The sequence below is a fragment of the Pipistrellus hanaki genome, assembly GCF_964339955.1.
Source record: "Pipistrellus hanaki genome assembly, chromosome: 19".
NCBI lineage: Eukaryota > Metazoa > Chordata > Mammalia > Chiroptera > Vespertilionidae > Pipistrellus > Pipistrellus hanaki.
This window is the reverse complement of record NC_140521.1, coordinates 2,431,618-2,453,895: the sequence shown is the minus strand read 5'-3', so window position 1 is coordinate 2,453,895 and position 22,278 is coordinate 2,431,618. Positions and strand designations below refer to the sequence as shown.

The 22,278-nt window shown below is 57.4% G+C and overlaps 2 protein-coding genes across 5 annotated transcripts in view; one reads left to right on the top strand and one right to left on the bottom strand.

Annotated features, from left to right (window-relative positions):
• The window catches only part of LIMK2 (LIM domain kinase 2), a 52,799-nt gene extending 38,493 nt beyond the window's left edge, over positions 1 to 14,306 (top strand). For all 3 annotated transcript variants that reach the window (XM_084867490.1, XM_084867492.1, XM_084867491.1), the window contains 12 exons: positions 320 to 508; positions 1,694 to 1,799; positions 2,166 to 2,362; positions 4,205 to 4,391; positions 5,278 to 5,364; positions 5,909 to 6,040; positions 6,284 to 6,340; positions 6,882 to 6,947; positions 8,378 to 8,552; positions 9,300 to 9,355; positions 10,571 to 10,728; positions 12,607 to 14,306. In XM_084867490.1, the coding sequence (XP_084723616.1) occupies positions 320 to 508; positions 1,694 to 1,799; positions 2,166 to 2,362; positions 4,205 to 4,391; positions 5,278 to 5,364; positions 5,909 to 6,040; positions 6,284 to 6,340; positions 6,882 to 6,947; positions 8,378 to 8,552; positions 9,300 to 9,355; positions 10,571 to 10,728; positions 12,607 to 12,751 (1,555 nt within the window). In that variant the 3' untranslated portion in view covers positions 12,752 to 14,306. The remainder of the gene's footprint in view (positions 1 to 319; positions 509 to 1,693; positions 1,800 to 2,165; positions 2,363 to 4,204; positions 4,392 to 5,277; positions 5,365 to 5,908; positions 6,041 to 6,283; positions 6,341 to 6,881; positions 6,948 to 8,377; positions 8,553 to 9,299; positions 9,356 to 10,570; positions 10,729 to 12,606) is intronic.
• A 736-nt stretch (positions 14,307 to 15,042) lies between these two features.
• On the bottom strand, positions 15,043 to 22,013 carry PIK3IP1 (phosphoinositide-3-kinase interacting protein 1). Of its 2 annotated transcripts, none has more exons than XM_084867495.1 (6): positions 21,695 to 22,013; positions 20,725 to 20,841; positions 20,506 to 20,624; positions 19,257 to 19,443; positions 19,077 to 19,155; positions 15,043 to 16,868 (listed from the first exon to the last, which is right to left on the bottom strand). In XM_084867495.1, exons 1-6 carry the CDS (start codon positions 21,777 to 21,779, stop codon positions 16,664 to 16,666), a joined length of 792 nt encoding a protein of 263 aa, XP_084723621.1. In that variant the 5' UTR covers positions 21,780 to 22,013; the 3' UTR covers positions 15,043 to 16,663. The 2 variants fall into 2 exon arrangements, with proteins under 2 accessions (XP_084723621.1, XP_084723620.1); XM_084867494.1 differs by having other exon boundaries at positions 19,257 to 19,457; positions 20,505 to 20,624; positions 21,695 to 22,012.
• Between the last annotated feature and the right edge of the window lie 265 nt (positions 22,014 to 22,278).

The following is a 22,278-nucleotide window of genomic DNA, read 5'->3' as shown; positions in this document are numbered from 1 at the left end:
GGCTGGGAAGGCGCCCTCAGAGGACCAGAGGGCATGAAAGGCAAAGGCCCCTTAGACCTCGCTCTGTCCAGCTGTCTCCTTTGATAAAAGAAATCGGGTTGAGGCCCAGAGTGGGGAAGGGGCTGGATCCTCACAGGGTCGGAGGCAGAGCAAAGAAAACCAGGCTTCTCATTCCGAGCGGCCAGCGGGACCGTGGAGGGACAGTAATCGTGGGGCTGCGGGTGCCGTTCTTAAAGCCGTGTGGTGCAGTGGTTACTGGGTCTTCCGGGGGGGGGGGGGGGAGCTCTGGGACTTTACCCCTTCCTGTTCCTCTCCCCAGTGGGAAGTGCCACAATGAGGTGGTGCTGGCGCCCATGTTTGAGAGGCTCTCCACGGAGTCTGTCCAGGACCAGCTGCCCTACTCCGTCACTCACATCTCCATGCCGGCCACCACCGGGAGCCGGCGGGGCTTCTCCGTGTCCGTGGAGAGCGTCTGCTCCAACTACGCCACCTCCGTGCAGGTGAAGGAGTGAGTATTCCGAGGACCCCGGAGCGGAGGGGTCCTGAGCCGGGTCCATAGATGGGCCTCCAAGGGGCTCAGAGCTCCGGAGTCGGACGCTGAGCTCCCTCCATCCTCATCTTACGCCTTTCCCCCGGCACTCCCGGCGCTGTAACCACACCTGGGCCTTGGCACCCACCACGCTGCCTGCCCAGGCCACTTCCCACCGGATACTTAATGCCAGAACCGCTCAGCTTTCACGTGTCAAGTGTCAGATCATGTTAGCTCTCTGAAATCATCTGGCTTGGTTATGTGTATTAGTTTGTTTATCGTTTGTCTTCTCCACGCGTTCCTTCTGGAACGTGGCTCAGTCTTGTCCAGGACTGCATGCCTGGGGCCTGGAACGGCGCCTGGCGTATGGGAGGCGCTCATTGATTATTGTCTCGTTGGTTGAGCGAGTGAACGGAGGGAGGAGAAAGAGATTAAGACTCCACCCCAGGCCCAGGCCAGAGATCTGGGGGGGGGAAGGAGTCTGTGTGCACCTCAATACCAGTAATGAGGCGCCTGTGGCTGCTAACTCTGTGAAATCGTGATTGTGCGCTTAACGGCGTGCTGCACACGGGGTGCTTGCAGTATAGGTGAGCATTAGGAGGGAGTCGGGAGGAGTTGAGGTCTCTAAAGCCTCATGAGATGAAGGGCAGGGGGATTGTGTTCGGCGCAGAGGTAGGACGCTGTGGTTGTGTCTGGCAGAGGCTGGGTGGTTGGGAGTAGCCGGAGAGGGAGTTGTTAAGTCACGGAGGGCCTGGATTATGAAGACTCAGCAGGTCTATTAAGGGATTAAAGCAGCAAAGTGATGCAATCAGGTTAGCATTTTAGAAAGATGGAGGGTGTGGAAGCTGGGTGGGAGGGGAGCAGGCCCGGAGATGCAGAGACCAGCTAGGAGGCTGGTGCATGGTCCAGGGGAGAGATGTTGGTAGCTATGGCGATGGAGAGCAGGCAGGGTTCTCCAAGATGGTGAGGGTTGGGGACCTCAAAGGGACAGGGAGGGAACCCCGATGGGGAGGCTGGCGCCCAAGTTTCTGGCTTGGGTGATTGCCCGTTCTCTGTGGGTGGCCTGGGCCTTGGGGCCGGGTGACTCTTCCCTGCATGAGGGAAATTGGCCAGGCCTGTTTTTAGGGTTCCTTCACCCGCCTCAACTCTCTCGTCTGGTCCTAGGGTCAATCGGATGCACATCACTCCCAACAACCGCAATGCCATCCACCCTGGGGACCGCATCCTGGAGATCAACGGGACCCCCGTCCGCACACTGCGCGTAGAGGAGGTAGAGCGGGTGTCCAGTCCGCCTGTGGGTGCGGGGCATGGAACAGACAGGCCCTCTGGGAGACCACCCTGTGACCTTCGTCCTTCTCTTCCCCTCTTCTGTCTCTTTGTCTTGCCGCTGAGCTTGTGACCACTGGTGACCTCCTGTGTCAGCCTGGCCTGTCCCCAGGGCTGCAGGGATGGCCTGACAGATGGGGAAGCTGACAGGGTGCCAGGCAGAGGGCACTATGGGGTACTGGCATCTGGAGGCCACTGTTAGCCAAGCTGACCACGGGCCACACTGTGCTTGGGTCCTCGGGGCTGGCGGAAGGTGGCCTGGGGGGAGCCGGGCTGCGGGATCCAGCCTCACGCTGCTCCTTGGCCACAGGTAGAGGATGCGATCAGCCAGACGAGCCAGACGCTCCAGCTCCTGATTGAACACGACCCCGTCTCCCAGCGCCTGGACCAGCTGCGGCTGGACGCACGGCTCTCCCCCCACCTGCAGAACGCCGGGCACTCGCACACCCTCAGCACCCTGGATGCCAAGGAGAACCTGGAAGGGACCCTGAGGAGACGCTCCCTCAGGTGCCCACGCCCGTCACCCTGCTTCTGTGTCGCCCCAGGCCCGTCCCTCGGATGAGGCAGAGCTGGCTCTCGGAGACCAGCGGAGTCAGGAAGGGAACCAGCTGGCCAGGGACGGGCTGCGAGGATTGTGCTGAGCCAGCGCCCTGCAGGCAGATCACAGTTTCATAACCAGGACCTGTGCGTGATCCGACCCAGCTGTCCGCCAGGTTCCCTTAGGAACCAGGGGGTCAGACCGTCCACTGCCCTCCTGACCGGGACAGGAGGCAGGGACGCCGGACCGCGAAGGACAGCGTGGCTCGTGGGGAAAACACGGGGCTCAGGGGCTGGCGTCGGGGCACAGGTAGGATTCATAAATATAAATAAGGATGTTGAAAACGATAAAGCAAGAGAGGAATGCAGGTTGTTTTGGATCTGAGGAACCAAAACCAAGTGTGAGGGGAGGCTGAAGGGGCAGGAGCTACAGTGCTGGCTCCCCAGGCTGGCACACCCCGATGGCACCTTCTAGCTGAGTCCCTCCCCCGCCCACCGCGCCATCTCGCCTGCCTCTGTCTGCCTCTGTGGGTGGAGTTGCGAGATAAAGGTGGCTGTCTCCCCAGTTACGTAAGGACTCGGTGTCAGAAAGGATGCAAAGCAGCCCAGAGTCAGCACGCAGCAGAGGCGAGGCGCTGTTGGCGTTACTAGGAGTCAGGTTCTTTACCCTCCCTCCTGACCAAACAGACTGGATCGCTCAGGGCCCTCTGGCCTGGCGTCTGTTGGAAATAGGGCCCTCCCGACAGGTGGCTCCTGTCACTCCTGGCTGCCCTCTTGGCCTCAGCCAGCAGGAGCGAGCTGGTGGCGGCACGGCGCCAGAGGGCCGAGAAGGCCTGGGACGAGGGAAGATGCGGGTGGGGGTGGCCCGAGAGCCGCTCAGCTACCTAGAGGGCCGTCATGCAAGAGAGAGGCCAGCTCACCTGGTGTGCCCCGTGGGCACGCACGGCGGGAGGACGAGCAGAAGAGCAGAGGCTGGGGAGCCCAAGGGAGACAGGCGTGTCCCGGAAGAGGAGGTTGCAGGGTTACAGTCCACCGTCAGTGCTACGGACTCGGCGCCCCGTCCTTTCTTCAGGAAGTCAAAGTCACAGTCACCGGCCATCACTATGACCGGCTGCTCTTAAAAGTGTCAACATACTGGCTTTGTTGCTGAAGAAATGATACGTGCTGATTATTCTTAAATGTAGGAAAGGTAGCCGGATACAAGGATGTGCAGAATATCCCAAATCCCCTCTGGCCATTTTGGGGGATGGCAGTAGGCTAGACCAGTGGTCGGCAAACCACGGCTCGCGAGCCACCTGCGGCTCTTTGGCCCCTTGAGGGTGGCTCCTCCACAAAATACCACGGCCCAGGCGAGTCTATTTTGAACAAGTGGCGTTAGAAGAAGTTTAAGTTTTAAAAATGTGGCTCTCAAAAGTAATTTCAATCGTTGTCCTGTTGATATCTGGCTCTGTGGACTCATGAATTTGCCAAATCACTGGGCTAGACTATGTGACCCCATTACTGCCTCGAATGGAGCAGGCATGGGCGGCGGATTACCATCTACCGTGCTGTCCCGTGCTAAGCGCTCTGCGCCAGTAGCATGTAGTCATTCATTCCAGGTGAGGAGTGCTCAGGGTTCCCGCTTTGAATGGACTGAAATATGCTATTGATGCTTGCAGCCCCCAGATGGTACGTCTGTCTGACATGAGAGTCCCCTTCCCCAGTCATAGCTCTTGAGCTACACACGCTGGGATGGTCGGGGAAGCCACAGGGTTTCCTTGGCAAGTCTCTGGGGGCCACCCGATCCCTAGCACCCCCTCTCCTCATCCCCAGGCGCAGTAACAGCATCTCCAAGTCCCCTGGCCCCAGCTCCCCGAAGGAGCCCCTGCTGTTCAGCCGCGACATCAGCCGTTCCGAGTCCCTCCGCTGCTCTAGCAGCTACTCGCAGCAGATCTTCCGGCCGTGCGACCTGATCCACGGGGAGGTCCTGGGGAAGGGCTTCTTTGGGCAGGCCATCAAGGTAAGCACCCGCAGCAGCCGCTCTGTTCCTCTCCCCCTCCCCCCCCCCCCCCCCCGTCCCTCCCTCGCCTTCTTTCGGGGAATTCTTACCACGTGGTCTCACCGTGCGCCCTGCAGTTACACCGGGCCTCCTTCCTGGCTGCCGGTTGTGGGGTGGTGGCGTAAGGGCTGCCCCTGCCACCCCAGTCCTCCCAGGTTCCCCGAGGTTGCAGGGAGTGTGTTGAACCCGGAGACCCGGGTTGCGGGGAGCTGTGCCTGCGGCCCGCCCACATCCAGGCAGGGGGTGTTTTTAGACGCCCAGAAGCCCCCGAGCTGGACCTGCTGCAGGCAGCCCACGGGGGAGTGGCTCCTGCCTCCCTGATGAGCAGTCTCGGGGACTAACCTCTCTCTCTCTTTCTTTCCTCCTCCTCCTCCTCTACTGAGAGCTGGGAGGGGGGGTCAGGTAAGCCATGTGTCTCAGCTTTGGGAGCATTGGGGCTGGAGAGCTCACCCCCAACCCCTTCAGCCCCCCCCCCCCCCCCCCCCGAGCGCATGTCTGTGGCATTGGCCTTCCTGCCCCAGATTTCTGTTCACCTGAGGGACTCACTCCCTTCTCAGACGATCAAAGCCCCCGCCTGGCTTGTCAGCCCCTCCTCCTGCCTCATCCCACACTTGCCTTTTCCGGGTTCTGGCTTCTCCCCGGTGCATGCCCAGCTCTCCGGGGACCAGGTGCGCTCCTCTCCGAGTCCCCTGGTGCCCCGTGCTGTGTCCCCCTGCACATGAACTCTGTCCACCTGACCTGGCTCAGCGCCTCCTCCGGGGATGGGATGGCCAGCTGCGCTGAGTTTCACACGGTTCTCCAGAGCTGCCTCTGGTCTCCGCACCCGTGACCGTCGCCCTCCTTGTAGGTGACACACAAAGCCACGGGCAAAGTGATGGTCATGAAGGAGCTGATCCGGTGTGACGAGGAGACGCAGAAGACTTTCCTGACGGAGGTAAGAAGAGGGCGTGGGTTAGGAGTTTGGTGTTCCTGCTGGAAGAGGGAAGACCATCCTGAATGATGGTTTTGAGGGGAAACTTATTTAAGAATCAGTCTCTTAAAGGCTGCGCAGGAAAGAGCACTAGAGGGACATCCCCAGGCCTCTGAATCAGAGCATTCTTTGTTCAGTGAACGCGTCCTAAAGACAGCATGAGCTGGGGACAAGGGAGGCAGTCAACAATGAGGTGTGGTTCAGAGGTGCTCACAGATAACGGGGTGACAGGCATGAAAACAAACCCATGTCATGTCTGTCCCGGGGTGCTCCCCTAATGCAGCTGGGCACACCTGTGGTCCAGGTGCTGCCCCCCAGGCCTTTGCTTCACTCTTGGACCCGCCCACTCCAATACCCCCCTATCCCCCATGCAGTTCCTAAAAAGGCAGGATCCTGAGGGTGAGGCCCGTGGGGCCCTCCCCATCACATGCTGGCCCCCTGGAGACAAGGGGTGAGGAAAACACCATGGGGAGTAACCGCCCTCCCTTCTCGGCCTCCCCACCCCCAGGTGAAGGTGATGCGCAGCCTGGACCACCCCAACGTGCTCAAGTTCATCGGGGTGCTGTACAAGGACAAGAAGCTGAACCTGCTGACGGAGTACATTGAGGGGGGCACGTTGAAGGACTTCGTGCGCAGTGTGGTGAGTGTGCCGCCTCCATTGTCCCCGGGAGCTTGGTGGGCTGGCAGTGGGACACCTGGGTCACTGCTACCCTGAAGCCATGCTAGCCGGAGAGACGCACTGCTTTGCCTACAAAGGGCCGTGATGGGTGGGGCTGGGCGCAGGCAGAGACCATGCTGGGACCTGGACCGTGAGTGGGGATGGGGCCCAACAGCCTCTGATGGACATCTCCCCCCCCCCCCCCCACCCCGCCCCATCCTGCAGGACCCGCTGCCCTGGCAGCAGAAGGTCCAGTTTGCCAAAGGCATCGCCTCTGGAATGGTGAGTCTCGGCACTGACCTTGCCAGCGAGTTGGCGGGGGGTGGCGGGGGGGAGGGGGCGGGGGCGGGGGGCAGCAGTTGGGAGAGATGCGAGGATTGCGAGCAAGCATTGGAAGGCAGCTCATGTGGGCTGGGCAGCTCATGCTGAGCTTCTCCCTGAGCCAGTGAACTTGACCCCAGATGGCTGTTCTCAGCTCACAACCCTACTCTCAAAGGATCCAAATCTTCAAGGGCAGACAGGACAGTTGGAGATTTCGGGAGCCAGCAGTGAGAGCTAAGAGCAGCCACTGGGTTGGGGCCGCTCAACAGAGGATGGGCAGGAGGCGGCGGTGGGAGAGAGGACGCCCAGGCGGCCTTTGGCTTTCTGTTGTTGGTGTTGGGACAAGGGAGTGACGGCAGCGGGGCTGGGCTCTGGAGTCCGGGTTGGGTTCTGAAGGTGGGTGGGGTCGGCCTGGACGAAGAGCCAGGTCGATGGCCCAGATCCGGAGCCCGCGAGCAGTTGGTCTCCCAGCCATCGGCCTCAGCTCAGACTTCTGTTTCAGGCCTACCTGCACTCCATGTGCATCATCCACCGGGACCTGAACTCGCACAACTGCCTCATCAAGCTGGTATGTCTCACTGTCCTGGGTCTCCCCGGGGCCAGCCCTCCAGGCTTCCTGGTCACAAAAGAATAGACTGTCCTTCTCGCTTTAGGAGAGATGTCGCCTGTGGGGCTCCTGTTTGCCCTTCCTGCCGCCTGCAGTGCCCTTCTCTGTCTTCTGAGCTCCCAGGCACTCACAGATACAGTTCCATCTCCTCCCAGTGGCAGCCTTTGCAATCCTTTGGTTAGAAGGGTTTCTGTGCATACACAGCCCCGTCACGTTCCTGGTTTTGCCCCCTGATGGTCCTGTAAAGCAGCTCACGGTGGACCCCGTTTTACCGCTCTGGCGCCTGGGGCCACAGGGCTAGTGCCTTTGCAGTGACCGGGTTGGGGGCCTGCATTCCTCCCGCTGGTGGGCCAGCTCTGGTTGTTACAACGTTATTCCTCCTATGGACTTGCAGTCTAGCTTCCTGGGTGCCCACTAACTTGCCCTGGCTTCACCTCTGGACCCAAACCATCTTAATCCCTTTTTCACATGACTGCTCCATAGCTATTTATTTATTTTTTTAATCCTCACCCAAGGACATGTTTGTCATTGATTCTACAAAGAGAGGAAGGAGAAGGAGAGAGAGAGAAATGATCAGCAGCCTCTCATATGTGGCCCTGCCAGGGATCCAACCCGAAACCCGGGTATGTGCCCTGATTGGGAATCAAACCTGAGACGAGGCTCTCCAGTGCATGGGACAGTGCTCTAACCAACTGAGCCACAGCAGCCGGGGCCCCCAGAGCTAACTGAAGAGCTTTTCTCCCCCAAGTGCCCAGCTGACTGCCTCCACCTTGTCTTTTTTCTGTCTTCTCCTGATTCTAGCCATGGCGTTAACTCTTTAGGGGAAGCTCTGGCAGGTGTGATTCAGTTGGTTGAGTGGCATCCCATGCACAAATGTCACCTGTTGAATGTCAGAGCTTGCCTGGGTTGTATCTTGATCCTCAGTAGGGGGCATGCAGGAGGCAACCAATCAATGTTTCTCTCTCTCTCTTTCTCTTTCTCTCTCTCTCTCTCTCTCTCCCCCTCCCTCCCTCTCTCCCTCTCTCTTCTTCTCTCTCCCTCTCTCTCCTTCTCCCTTCCTCTCTCCCTAAACTCAATAAAAACATATTTAAAAAAATATTGTGGGGGTCAAACAAAACGAAAGAAACCCCCTGTCCTGCCTCTGAGTCCAACTCTCTAGTTCTCAGAGCCTCCTCCTCCAGGCTCCAGGGGCTCTGCTGTGAGCACCCCCAGATCTCGGGGGTCCGCTGTGAGGAGATACCAAACTGTTAGCAAACAGCATGCTGAGCCTTCTCTGTCTGAGGACTTCAGCTGGGGCTCACCCTCCTTTGCTGCCCATCTTTCCTCTCCTCCTCAACGACTCCTCTTAGAAATGCCCCCACCGAGTCCTGACCTGGCCCTTGTCCCGCCAGGACAAGACCGTGGTGGTGGCAGACTTCGGGCTGTCGCGGCTCATCGTGGAGGAGAGGAAGAAGCCCCCGGTGGAGAAGGCCACCAGCAAGAAGCGGACTCTGCGCAAAAACGACCGCAAGAAGCGCTACACGGTGGTGGGGAACCCCTACTGGATGGCCCCCGAGATGCTGAATGGTGAGTACCCGGTGCCCCGAGGGGACACTTCTCACAGCAGAGCCCCGGGAGCTCCCGGGGAGGCCTGGGAAGGGTCAGGCCCAGTTCCCGGAGCTGAAGGCTGCGTTTCTATCCGTCCCCAGACAGACTGGGCCTCACACACTCCTTCCTCCCTGAGCGCAGGCCCACGAGCTAGTCAGTGTCCCATCCGAGGTTTAGGGTGAGGTCTGGCTGAGACTTTTGTGCCCCAAGAGCGGGTGAGGGCTCAGGCACCTACTGCCTGATGGAGCCTGTCCGCCTCTCTCTGTGCTGAGAGCTGAAGTGTGGTGCCCTCTTGTGGATAACGCTCACACCAGCCGGAGCTGCTGGCTGGGGCTCTTAAAACCCACAGGGTTGTGAGGCCTCAGAAATGAACGGTCTGATACAACCCTTTTCAGAATCCAAGGCCCAGAGAAGCTCAGTGGTTTGCCCAGAAGCACACAGCTGGCTAACAGCAGAGTCCAGATGATCCCAGGCCCCGTGCTCTCTCCCTGTCCCGGGCCGTCTCATCACGGCAGTTGTTGGTTTATAACATCTTTCCAAGGCAGCGCACCCAGGGCCGAGGAAAGGGGGCTTCCGGGTGGTACCAGTCCCGGGAAGGCTTTGGGGGGGGTCCCCACGGATCCTGTTCTCGTCCCAGTTCTCGGCTGTGGCCTGGCTGGGCCCGAGACTTGGTGCAGAGCAGGTCAGGGACCAGCCCTAACAGCCCGCTCTCCTGTGTTCCCCAAGGAAAGAGCTACGACGAGACGGTGGACGTCTTCTCTTTCGGGATCGTCCTCTGCGAGGTGAGCTCCCGCACGTAGGCCAGGCCCGAGGCGGCAGGCCCAGCAGCTCTGCCCTGCCCCCCTCGGAGGCTCCTCCTCCTGCAGATGAGTAACTCCGTGAAGTCAGCACGAGTGTAGGGTTATCTGTCACCACACATCTCTTGCCACAGTCAATTGCGTTGGTCCCGCAAGGCAGGGGCAGGATTTTTCTTTGGTGCAAAAATAGTCTCAGAAAGGGAGAGTGGCTTGCTGTTTGTCACAGGGTCAGGAAGGGGCGGGCGAGGCTCAGAACTCCACCAGGAAAGAGGCAGACTGTTCCTGTGGCTGTCTGTCTAGCCCGAGGCAACCTTTCCCCCTGCCCTCCGCCTGGAAGTGGAAGCAGCCACTCCAGGAAGGGCCAGCCCGTCCAGGACAGTGCCAGGTGATGGGGGGGGGGGGGGGGGGTGGAGACAGAGTGAGTCCTGGGAACAGTCCTGCCCTTAGGAACTTAGTTCATTCGATCTCGAAGCAGTCGGCCCAACACACACATTCAAGGGTTTCTGTAATTCCTACAAAGTGGTGAGTGGTAGAGAGACAATGGATGATTGGAATATGAAGAAAGGTTCTTATAAATTTATTATTAATTTTTAATTAATTTCAGAGAGGAAGGGAGAGGGAGAGATAGAAGCATCAATGATGAGAGAGAACCATTGATCAGCTGCCTCCTGCATGCCCCCTACTGGGGATCGAGCCTGAAACCCAGGGCATGTGCCCTTGAATGGAATCAAACCCAGGACCCTTCAGTCTGTCTGCAGGCTGACACTATCTACTGAGCCAGACTGGCTAGGGTGAAAATCGTTTTCTTTAATAGAGATCACTTGAGTAGCTACTGTGTATAAAGCCGTAGGCTGGTGCCACAGGATTTCAGACATGCGTCAGACCCAGCCCCTTGTTTCTCAGAGCCTGGACTCTGGCGGGGGACACTGCAGGGCAGGGACGGGTGTGCGGGAGCTGTCCCTCCAGATTCAGAGGATGTAAGACCTTTGAATCCACTGCAGTAAGACCTTTGAACCCTCCTCCCATTCAGACTCAGTCAAAAGACACGTCTGGATTAACAGCTTTGAGAGGCAGTCAGGGATGGGGAGAGTGGCTCTCCAACTTCCTCTTCTGCCAGTGCCCACGCGCCAGCATCCCTCTCCCCTCTGGGGGCCGCACCCGCCGTGGTCCCTGTCTGACCAGCCGCCTTCCCGCCTGCAGATCATCGGGCAGGTGTACGCAGATCCTGATTGCCTGCCCCGCACACTGGACTACGGCCTCAACGTGAAGCTTTTCTGGGAGAAGTTTGTCCCCACAGACTGCCCCCCGGCCTTCTTCCCCCTGGCCACCATCTGCTGCAAACTGGAGCCCGAGAGCAGGTTGGTAGCTGCCCGTTTGCCCCCGCCCCCAGGGTCCTGGGAGTCTTGCCCCACCTTTGGCTGTCCCCTCGCCCTTCCCAGGCACAGGGGTGGCGGAAGGCTTGAGCTCAAGGTTGTGACTGTCAGCCACTGAAGGCACCAGACAACTGACATACAGGTGGGAGTGGAGGGGATGAGGGCATAGTTGCAAGTGACCTGGGAGTGACACAGAGACACAGCCGTTAAAAGAACTTGTAACAGGACTCACCCAAACCTACACCTTCCTAGCAGAATAAGTGTCTTTGTGTCCTCATACTTCCCTGTCCATGTCCACACACACCACACTCACATTTTTTATAGATTTATGATCTCAAGTAGAGAAACCTTTTTTATTTTACCCTGTATTTTCCTTGTTGCTACCCAGGCTTTCTGTTAGCATTTTTGTTGACTACCTGAAATTCTATTCCAGGAAACTCTCTGAACATATTATGATATACATGATGTAGATGTTCAGGTTTTTCCAGTTTCTCTTTACCGTAGTTATTATTACTACAGTGAGCATCTTCATGCATTTACCTAATTTCCTTCTTGAAAGAAATCTTTTTTTTAAAGCATATCTTTCACAGATAAAGCAATGTTTATTTGTATTTTTTTTTTAATTTTTATTGCATTTTTTACAGAGAGGAAGAGAGGGATAGAGAGTTAGAAACATCGATGAGAGAGAAACTTTGATCAGCTGCCTCTTGCACACTCCCTACTGGGGATGTGCCCACAACCAAGGTACATGCCCTTGACCGGAATGAAACCTGGGACCCTTCAGTCCACAGGCCGGCGCTCCATCCACCGAGTCAAACCATTTAGGGCAGAAAGAAATCTTTTTAAAATTTCCTTCGTTTCCTCAAGTTACAACTTTCATTATTACCAAAGTTACCCTGGGACTTTTAAAGTTCGTGCGTTAGAGACCTAAAATCTTTGTGTGTTTTTTTCTGCTATCAAAAATCATGTTTCTTTTAAAAGAAGATTCACACACTATCAAAATACCTAGCACGGGGGAGAGGGGCAAAAAAAAAAAAATCAATAAAATATGTAAAATAAATAATTAATTAATTAATTAAAAAAAAATACCTAGCACGGGAATTATCTATCTTCTATAATCTCCAATAAGTTAGAGCATTGACCAGTCAGGGTACATGCTTGGGGTTGTGGGCTCGATCCCCAGTGTGGGGTGTGCAGGAGACAGCTAATCAATGATTCCCTCTCATCACTGATGTTTCTATCTCTCACTCCCTCTCCCTTCCTCTCTGAAACCAATAAAAATATTTTTTTTATTTTTTTATTTTTTTTTTATTTTTTTTTAAATATATTTTATTGATTTTGTACAGAGAGGAATGGAGAGAGATAGAGAGTTAGAAACATCGATGAGAGAGAGTCATCGATCAGCTGCCTCTTGCACACCCCCTACTGGGGATATGCCCGCAACCAAGGTACATGCCCTTGACCGGAATCGAACCCAGGACCCTTCAGTCCCCAAGCCGACGCTCTATCCATTGAGCCAAACCAGTCTCGGCTAAAAATATTTTTTTTAAATCAAAAGAAAAATTTTTAAAAAGACACTTTCTCCAATCCCACCTTTACTGATTGCATTTTCTCCAAGTCCTGAGAGGAGCTTTATTTCCTCCTGGACTTCCTGTTTCTCCGCTATCCCTTAGAGCCAGCCCAGCCTTCTCACAGTGTTCTCTCTAACCTTTACGGCATCCTGTTTCCCATGGAGGCCCAAGGTCAACGGGCTTGCTCAAAGTCAGACCATTAGAAAGTGGTTAAGCCGCAGGCCTGGGTGCCCCACACCAGCCCACGGCCCTACCCGTGTTTCGCCTGCCTCCAACCCCCTTGTCTTTCTAGGCCGGCATTCTCCAAACTGGAGGACTCCTTCGAGGCCCTGTCCCTGTACCTGGGCGAGCTGGGCATCCCGCTGCCCGCCGAGCTGGAGGAGCTGGACCACACTGTGAGCATGCAGTACGGCCTGACCCGGGACTCGCCCCCCTAGCCCTGGCCCAGCCCCCTGCTGCGGGCAGGGCCATGCCAGCTTCCTGTGGATCGGCAGCTTGTTTAGAAGCAGAACAAGCCATCCCTACTACCTCCCCAGGAGGCGAGCCAGGCGCGGCGCCAGGGAGATGCATCTCCTCGCGTGTTGGGGCCTGGTGACTGTCTGAACACCCAGCACTCACCTGAAAGCTGTGAAGAAGAAGAAAAAAAACAGGCTGGTCCCTGGGCCAGGAGGAATCTGTTACTCGTGGCCTCTCGGGAATTCCCTGGGATTCCAGGCTCTTGCTTACACTAATCGGCGTGCTCTGGCCCTGCCAGGCAGGATTCCGGGGTGAACCAGCCCCTGGGCTCCGAGGTCTGGGGTCCAGCTGAGAACTGGAGCCCTTCAAGCGGCCGGTTGGCCGGTCAGTCGGTCAGTCGGTCGGTCATGTGGATGAGAGTAAGACTGGGGGCCAGGCTGCAACCCAAGGATGTGAACTGACAGTGGTGCTACCCTCCTTTCACCCCATGCCCCGCCCTCCCCTGAGCGGGGTCGAGGGAACAGGCTTGGAAGAGGCCCTTCGTTTGTGGTGGAACTGGCCTGGAGTGGGAAGGGCTGGTTTCTGTTCACCTGCCAGGCCACGTCAACACAAGGGGGAGCTTTCGCCTCATGTTCTCACTGCACTGTGCATGAGCATCTCTGCCTGCAGCAGGAAGTCGCCCACCTTGCAGGAGGAGGCCGGGGGCAGGGAAGAAAGAGGCGCTGCTTTCTGGAAAGCCCGTATCCCGGCTGCTGTCCCTCGGAGCCTGAGACATGTTGCCTGGAGCCGGCTGGATTCTGGAGGAGAGTGGGGCCTGTCCCGAGCCCTGGGCATGAGGCTGGGGGAGTGGGCGTCTCAGCAGCCTCTTGGCCTTAGGGCAGCTACTGTCCACCCTTCACCAGGCCTGGGTCCAGGCGCCAACTTGGGCAGGAAAAGGAGGCGGCAGAGTCCCAGAGCTCAGTCCCTGAGCCGGGCCACCTGTCCCGGGCTCCCCCTGCTGGCTAGCCCACCTCACGGGCTCCTGGCTGCAGCCTCCTGAGCCGTAGCCGGGGGTGCTGCCAAGCCCCGGGGGAAGCCTCTTCCCTTGGCTCCAGGGACTCAGCACAAACAGACTGTCTCCTCCTCGGTGTCCGTGAGCGAGCTTGCGCCGTATTTAACACATTGGGAATGGGTCGGGATGTCGCTGCCATGTGTGGTGGTTGTGTCGGGGTGGGAGGGAGGAGGGGGGCGGGAGCGATTCCGGAGAGTGGTTGCTGTTAATACTATCCTGTTCTCTGTGTTGGGTGACATGTGAAATACTGCTCATAGACCCGGTGAGTTGCGGGATTCGATGTCCCCTCTGGCCACGTCACACAGGCCGTACTGCTGTGTGGGTGGCGTGTGCAAGCCTGTGGGGCAGAGCCCAGGGCCCCCAGCAGCAGCGGGGTGGGCGCTGTGCAGCTGGCTGGGCCTCAGCTGTCCCCTGCCAGCGTGGGAGCGGTGGCCCACGTGGAGCCGGTGAGCAGACCAAATAAATTAAGCCGTTAACGTGACTGACGACCCTGAGAGTAAAATGCGACTTGGGGTCTGGCTCGGGGGACACACGTTGGGGGTCCTGCTGGCCTGTCTGCCAGGAAGTGCACGGCCTCCCCTGTTCCCTTCCGGAGGGAATGCTACTGGCCTTTCCGGGTCGCGGTCACGTGACTCCCCACAGTGGGGAGTCCTCACGCTCCCTAATTGTCATCCCCTCCCCTAGTGTAGACACCAGCCCTCTCCAGAGAACAGGCTCCTCCCACCTGTGGCAGCCCAGTCCTTAAGCAGGTCTGAGGACTACTAGCCGAGACGCTCCTTTGGGGCCTTACACTCCTGCCTCTGCGTCCGTTGCTAAAGCCTGGCTGTCCTGGAGTCCTCTCCGCAGGCCTGGTGCCCCTTGCCGATAGAACTGTAGTGTCTGGCCATGGGCAGAGATCAGCGGGGTGTTCCGGAGGCTGAGAAACCATTGCTGCAAGCCCAGCAAACACTCCCGTTGGTGGCTGTCTCTGGAACCCGAGGAGTCTCCCCCTCAGGGACTTTCCTCAGCTCAGAGCTGTCCTGGCAGCCCAAGGGCTCCTCCCCCTCTGCACGCCCATCCCGCCTGTGGCTGCTCCAGCCCCAGCCAAGGGCTGCCCGGCAGGGACGGGCCCCAGGCCACACCGGTGTTGACTAGATAACCAGCAGTTTCTCAGCTCACGGGAGGAATGTTCCCGACACCCCACAGACTTGGTAATGTGCAGTCCTTTTTTAAAAAAAAAAATTTTTATTTATTTATACAAGTAAAATGCAGAGCCATTTCCTGCCCTTGATATGCAGGTGTCAGAATGAGGTATATAAAACACGTACACAGAGAAACGCTTTCATAGAAAAGTAGAAACCAGTGATGTTCTCGTCAGCATCACTGAACCCCAAAGGACCCCCTGAGGCCTAGGTTTTCCCCCCAGCAAACCACCTGCTAGAGAGAACGGGCCCCACGAACCCCCCCCCCCCTCCACGTGGGGCAGCGGACGGGCCTTGGGGAAGGAAGCTCTGTGGATAGGTGGCATTGCTAAGGCCTCCGAATGCGACATCAGGACCCGGAGGCCCTGCCGCGCCGCTGGCACAGTGTAGCACAGTGGGTAGGGAAATGTCCTCTCCTCTTGGCCACGCATGCCGGTCACTTTGTGACTTTGGGTGTCCCTTTCCCTCTCTGGGCCTGAGGAACCCTAGGGTCTCTTCCAATGGTTTTATGATTGTTTTAAAGCTAGGGGGCGTGACCTCGCTACCTCTCTCCATCGCCATACACACACCCCGCTGGGAAGGGCTGGCCTGGAGGCCACAGAGCCACCTGCAAACTCAGGCCGCTGCAGGGGCAGGCCCCGAATCACCTTCTTATCTGGCCTCTGAGCGCAGTCTCCAGGCTGACCTCCGAGAGGCAGCTCACAAGGCCCCGCAGGGAACTCCCATCGGTAGGCTGTTGTCATAACCCCACCAAGGGAAGAAAGAGGTTGCTGTCCACCTTGGAGAGAGACTCTGGGGCACCCCAGGCCCACCTCGGGTCCTGAGGCAGCCTTTACCCTCTTCCTGAGCGAAATGTCAGTCAATTCTTCCTTTTTTCTTAAAGATGTAACGCTTCATGAATCTGCTTGTCATTCCTGTGCAGGGGCCGTGCTCATCTTCTCCGTATCGTTCCCATTTTAGTAGGCGTTCTGCGAGGTGAGCACCTTCCTCTCAAAACAGGAAGTGCCTGGGCCTGGCCGGGCCCACTGCTGTCGAGGCGTGTCACCGCCAGCAAGCTGGAGCCCACCGAGCACCCCCGGGCTGGCCCCAGTTCTCAGCCCGCTCTGCTGACTTTCGTACAAACTCATTTCCGGTTCTCACAAGGTCAGCGGGGCGTTCCATCCCAAAGGTGGTTTCAGTATAATTTTTTAAGCGTTGCCTTCTCAAACCGCTGGACCTGAACTACGAATAACAGCGTGCGTGTGCCACTCAAGCCCACGGAGGACACACGGAAAGGTGGAGACGGAGGCCACGCTAGATCATAAAGCACAGAGGAGCCCCGGGTGCTCCCTGTCCGTCCCTGATTCAGCTCCAGGACTCGGGCAATGTGGCAAGCCCTTGTCGGCGGCGCTGCTGTGGCAGCGGCCACCGTCTCCATCCACGGACAGACCCCTGCTCCGGGGGTTGGAGACAGAGCACTGGTAGGTCCCTCCCGAATTTCGCCCCCAGCCAACAGGGCAGCCTGCGTCTTAGGGTTCATCAAAAACCAAAAGGAAAAAAAAAAGAAAGTGGGGGGAGGGTTTTAACCACAACAGAAAGTGTAGATCTTCCCGGCTGTAAGAGGGTAGGCCATCCTGCACCAGTGTCCGCACGGGCTCCTGCCCACGGCGGGGGGGCGGGGCTCAGGCCCCGGGAGTGCCTGCCTGGCCCATCAGGGGGGCATCACCCTCCTGAAGATCGACCGGTGTCTGGCTGGGGTGGACCACAACTGTCGTCTCATCCACGAGGTCACAGGTGGCGTTGGTGAAGGCGGACAAGGGCAGGGTGATGGGCTGCATCTCCCGCTCATACACCTTCTGGTCATACTGCTCTTTCAGGCGCTTCGCCCTGGCGAGGAAAGGGAGACACGTTCAGACTGTGCCTCTTGCATGGCTTTGCCCAGGCAGGGCAGGGGCTAGCTGCAGTCACAGCAACCCAGTGGCTGATGTACTAGCTTTCTCTCTTTTTTTAAAATATATATATCTATATTTATATATATATATATATATTTTATATATATATCTATATCTATCTATCTATATTTTTTTTTTATTGACTTCAGAGAGGAAAGGAGAGGGTAGGAAGAGATTAAAAAATGAACGATGGGAGAAAATCACATCAATCGGCTGCCTCCTGCACGACCTTTACTGGGGATCGAGCCCCCAACCCGGGCATGTGCCCTGACCTGGAATCGAGCTTAGGACCCTTCAGTCTGCAGGCCGACACTCTATCCACTGAGCCAAACCCACTAGGGCCAGTCTTCCTTACTAAGAAAGCTTGCAATAAATGTTGGCTGCTACTGTAATTGTTTAACCTGATCGGTGTTCTGTTTTACATTTAAAACAGTATGATACTCTTGGGGTGGGTAGGTATGGTGTGTGTGGAGGAAGGATATATCCCCATTTCACAGTCAAGAAACCGAGGCGCAGAGTAGCAAAATCTATACGCAACAGCTCTTTTCAGAACAGTCTTCTCTCTGATTCTAGGGAGAGCTTGCCTTTAGCCCAAGTGTGGTTTCCTGTCCCATAGTCTGTACTGTACTCAGTGTACTTGTGCAGAGGAAAGGGCGGAGGGGGTCTTGTGGTTAGTACCCGGGAGTCTGGTGACTCGTGCCTTGCCCCGAGTTTACTGGAAGGTAAATTCTAGGCTTCAGGGCAATCACGTGACAGTCTGGAGCAGTGAACCTACAAGAAAGGCCTGGCCCCCTCGCTGGCATGAGAGCCGAGCTCAAAAATGAAGAACGTTTAGCCCTGGCCGGATTGGCTCAGTGGATAAAGCATCAGCCTGGGGGACTGAAGGGCCGTGGGTTCGATTCCAGTGCCGTGGGGAAAATGTTCAGCCAGCTCGCCTGGAGGCCTGGACGCTGTCACAACATTGGAGGAGGGAGTCCACTGCCGTCCAGTGGCTGAGGAAGGAGGGCGGAGCGCGGCCAACATGGTTTGATTCTGACTGCAAATGGCAGGTCAGGGCTGCCACACCGTTTCACCTGACTGACTTGCCCCCACCCGTGCCTCTGCTTCCTGAATCACAGAAAACCAGAGAAGGAAGAGGGCTTTTCTTTCACAAAAAAGAAAAGACAAACAGTTTCTGACCACAGAGCTAAGCAGTCACATGCCTTGGTCACATTTCTTAGCAACAGCACTGCTCTGGGGCAGGAAATATTATAGAAGCAACTTTCCCAGTCACACAGAGTTAGTGGCAGTGCTAAGAATTGGCCTCCTCGCCGGGTCCAGTTTGGCTCAGTGGATAGAGCGTCGTCGGCCTGCAGACTGAAAGGTCCCGGGTTCGATGCCGGTCAAGGGGTGGGCACATCCCCAGTAGGGGGTGTGCAAGAGGCAGCTGATCGATGATTCTCTCTCATCGATGTTTCTAACTCTCTTCCTCTCTGTGAAAAATCAATAAAAAAATAAATAAATATTTCCTAATCTGTAAACGAGGGATAACAACAGCATTTGCCTCGTAAAGGTGATGGTGAGGATGGACGTAAAGCCTGCAGACCGCTTGAAGCAATGTCTGGCACCTGGTAACCGTTTCCTATGCTTGCTGCTGTTGTCATCACAAACATTTCCTTTTTTCATCTGTGAATGAGGAGACGGACTGTGTATCACCTTTGAGGACACCTGAGATTTATTTACTGCTGGGAGAGCCACTGGGGCTATGGCCGTGGCCACCGGGAAATGCGGGCCCCCATGTCACTTCCCTTACAGAAAGCCTTATCACACCCTGGAGAGAAACAGTACCCTCGAGGCTGAGGTCCCTTGATTTTGCCCAAGAATGGCAAATAATTCCCCCACGGTCCAACAGTCCTGTCAGAAGGAACGCACCTCGGGCTTATCATCATGCACCTGTCACTGACATTGAGAGCCTTTCCACATGGTAGCTCAGCGGTAATTCGTGGAAGAGCCACACGCATGTGACTCACGAGCCTCGGTTTGCCGACCACTGGTCTAGGGCCTCACTTTTTTGGGGGTGTAAGAATGCCATAAAGGAATCTGATTCGACTTTGTGTACCTCTCTCCCTTCCCCTGAGGGACGTCCAGAAGAGAAGCCACTCACCTCTTGTAGGTGTATCCAAAGATGATGCCAACTCCGATGGCAATGATGATCACTATCATGCCCATGCCCAGCACATTGCCTGCCAAGGACAGGACACAAGGCCCCATTAGCCATGCCCCCGACAATTAGCAAATATTCCTTCATGAATCCCATATAAGGACAGGGGTGGAGCAGTCATACCCAGGATCCCCAAGTCCTTTTTCTCCTTGGAGTTCCCCTGAACCCGCTGGACCATTCCAACCACGGGCTGCACGGTCGCTGCCTGGCTCCGGACGGACAGGGAATTGGCAGGAGCAAACAGCTGCACCGCATCTCCGCTTGGCACTTCAAACGCCTCCTCCGTCTCTGTCACGGAGGTTGGCAGGTCCTGGGAAATAGTTTCTGGAGGGGAAGTGGAAAACAACTCTCATCAGAGAGTGGTCTGAGTGAATGCCACAGCGGGACCTTCCTTAGAGTGTGTGTTGGGGGAGATGAGGGATCCAGCTCAGAATGACCCCCACACACCGAAATCAAACTCCCCTTTGGGTAACACCATCGCTGGGACAAGGCCAACGTGAGGGGAAGGCCCTAAGGAAGGGCCTCTCCTGCCTCCCACGTCTTCATCTATCCAAATCCTCGCTATGTTCCAACACCCAGCTCCATTGCCATCCTCTCCAAGCTTCACTCATGACTCCCCTGGGCAGCTCACATTTACGGAGCCCACGCTGTGTGTGCCAATCTCCGGGTTACATCTTTACCCGCAGCCATTGGACCCTAGAAAACGGTCTTGCTGCCTCAGGAGCAACTAGCCTGCGCCCTGGAATCTTAAGAAACTAGAATTCACCCCTGACCGGTTTGGCTCAGTGGCTAGAGCCACGGCCTGCGGACTGAAGGGTCCCAGGTTCGATTCTGGTCAAGGGCATGTACCTTGGTTGCCGGCACATTCCCAGTGGGGGGTGTGCAGGAGGCAGCTGATCGATATTTCTCTCTCATTGATGTTTCTGACTCTCTGTCCCTCTCCCTTCCTCTCTGTGGAAAATCAATAAAACATATTTTTTTAAAAAAAAGAAAAGAAGAAACTGGGATTTAAACTGAACGCTGCCATTCATGGCCTCCCTAAGTCACTTCTCTGAGTCTTAGATCCCCCCAATACCTTATTCGGGGGGGATTGTGAGCAGAAGAAAACACACAGCAGGAAACCCACAAACGTTCAGCGATCGCTAAGGCCGTGGGACGCGGTCCCAGGGAGCTCTCCCTCGGGGAACTCCACGGGGCTGGGCCTCGCCCCCTTCCGTTGTTTACAGGGCGCTCCCGGAAGCTGAGCTCACTCGGCAGCCAATGGGCTTTGCGCCCCGCGGCCTGGAGACAGGCCTGACCAATCAGAGGGCGCGGGGCCGGCGGCACCGGCCGCCCCTCGGCGGTCCGGGCGCGGGGGTCCCGGGCGGGTACCTGGGCAGCCCGGGTCCTCGCAGCGCCGCTTCTCGGGGGCGCCGGCCTCGCCGCTGACGTAGCACCAGGGCCCGCGCGGGTCGCGGTCCGGGTTGCGGCAGAAGCTGTGGTTGCCGGCGCCTGAGGGGCGAGAGAGGAGGCGCCATGGGCCGGGGCCGGGGCCGGGACGGAGGCCGCCGCCCTCCCGCCCGCCCGCCGCCCGCCCGGGGCGGACACTCACCCGCCGCGGGGGCCGAGGCCAGGCGGCTGTGCGCCTCCAGCCAGTTGAGGCAGCGGAGGCCCGGCGCCGGGGCCGACTGGTCCGCCCGGTACCGGCGGCCGTTGTCCGACCAGCAGCCTGTGAGGAGAGGAGCCCCCTCAGACACGGACCGGCGAGCCGGGGTCTCCAGCCCCTGGACCCGGGGCAAACCGCGCCGGGGCTGGACTGAGCTCTCGCTTTTTTCTTATTCCCCCCCCCCTTTTTTTTGTTTGTTTGTGGGGGCTTTTTGTTTTTTGTTTTTTTTTTAAGCCGGAAAGCATTACTAGACACGTGCCAGGAGGGTTCCTGTTCTGGAACCCGCGGCCCCGTCTGAGGAGGAGGCCTGGGGGGTTGGGGTTCGGAGGGGCAGCCGGGCCTGAAGAAAATGCGTCCCCGTGTTGTCACCCCGCGTTACATAAACTCCGGAGTCCCCTTCCCCGCAGCCGTGGCCACCCTTCCCCCCCAGGGACCCTCCCTCCTGAGGGGGACGCGGCCGGAGCCTGGGCTCAGCCGGGGCGGCCGCAGGGGGAGCCTCGTACGCCGCCTGGAGGGTAACCCCGAGCTCCCACTCCCCTCAGCCCGAGAGGCAGGGAGGGAGGGCTGTGCTCTGGCCAGCACCATCCCTTGCAAAGCCTCTGAAAAGAACAGGACTTGGGGCGGGGGGGGGGGGGGGTTAGCGGGGAGAGGACTCCCCCAGTTCCATCCCCTCCTGAGCCACAGGCCAGGGAAAGGAAAGAGAAAGTAGCTCCTTGGCCTTTGTTCTTAATGGCCAAGATGGAGCTGCAAAGCCCCCTGGCAAGGAAAGGAAGGAGGGGAGAGAGGGGGGGGAGCTTTCGTGGGACACACCGGCTAAAAGCATCCTTTCCTGACATCTGGGAGGCCTGGGAAATAGGGGGCCGCTCCCCTCCCCGCCTCGCCGAGTTGCTGCAGAAAGGAGAGGTTGTCACCTTACCTCCAGAGGCATAGGCTTCTGCTAGGAGCATGTTGCTGATGAGGAGGGTCTGCACCCAGGCCACCAGCATCCTCACCGCCTTCATCTTGCAGGTGATTTGACCAGCTGGGGTCCCCGCGGTGGCAGTCCCAGCCTCTCCCCGGTCCCAGCCCAGCAGCCAGACCTGCCCTTGTTATGCTCTTGTGGTAAACAGCCTCTCTTTAGAACTGGGAGCTTCCCAGCTAGCTTGCTGCAGGGAGGTGTTGTTTTTGCGCTGAGAGGCGCCACAGGCGCCCCCTGGCTCCTCTAACATGCAAGATCACTAACCCTGAGCCAAAAGAGGAAGCGGCTCAGCCCAGCGAAGAGAGGCAGAGAAAGTCAGCTGGCTTGTGGTTTGCAGTGAGTCCGCGTGAGATCTGCAGCGGCTGTATCCGCAGGGCTTTTTGCCTCTCCTGTTTCCATTTGTGCAGAAAGGGTAATTCCGTCAGGAGGCATTATTGGAGGGAGGGAGGTCTGGAATGATAATAGTCTCCCAGGCAGAACAACTTAGGGAGGACATGCTAGCTTCAACCAAAAGGGACTCAGAACCACAGAGATGGCACAAA

Excerpts from the sequence above, each read along its gene's own strand:
- PIK3IP1 (XM_084867494.1), bottom strand. The coding sequence starts at position 21,779 with ATGAAGGCGGTGAGGATGCTGGTGGCCTGGGTGCAGACCCTCCTCATC. Across the intron at positions 20,625-20,724 it reads GGCCTCGGCCCCCGCGGCGG|GCGCCGGCAACCACAGCTTC; the intron begins GTGAGTGTCCGC and ends CTCGCCCCTCAG. Across the intron at positions 19,156-19,256 it reads AAAGGACTTGGGGATCCTGG|GCAATGTGCTGGGCATGGGC; the intron begins GTATGACTGCTC and ends TGTCCTTGGCAG.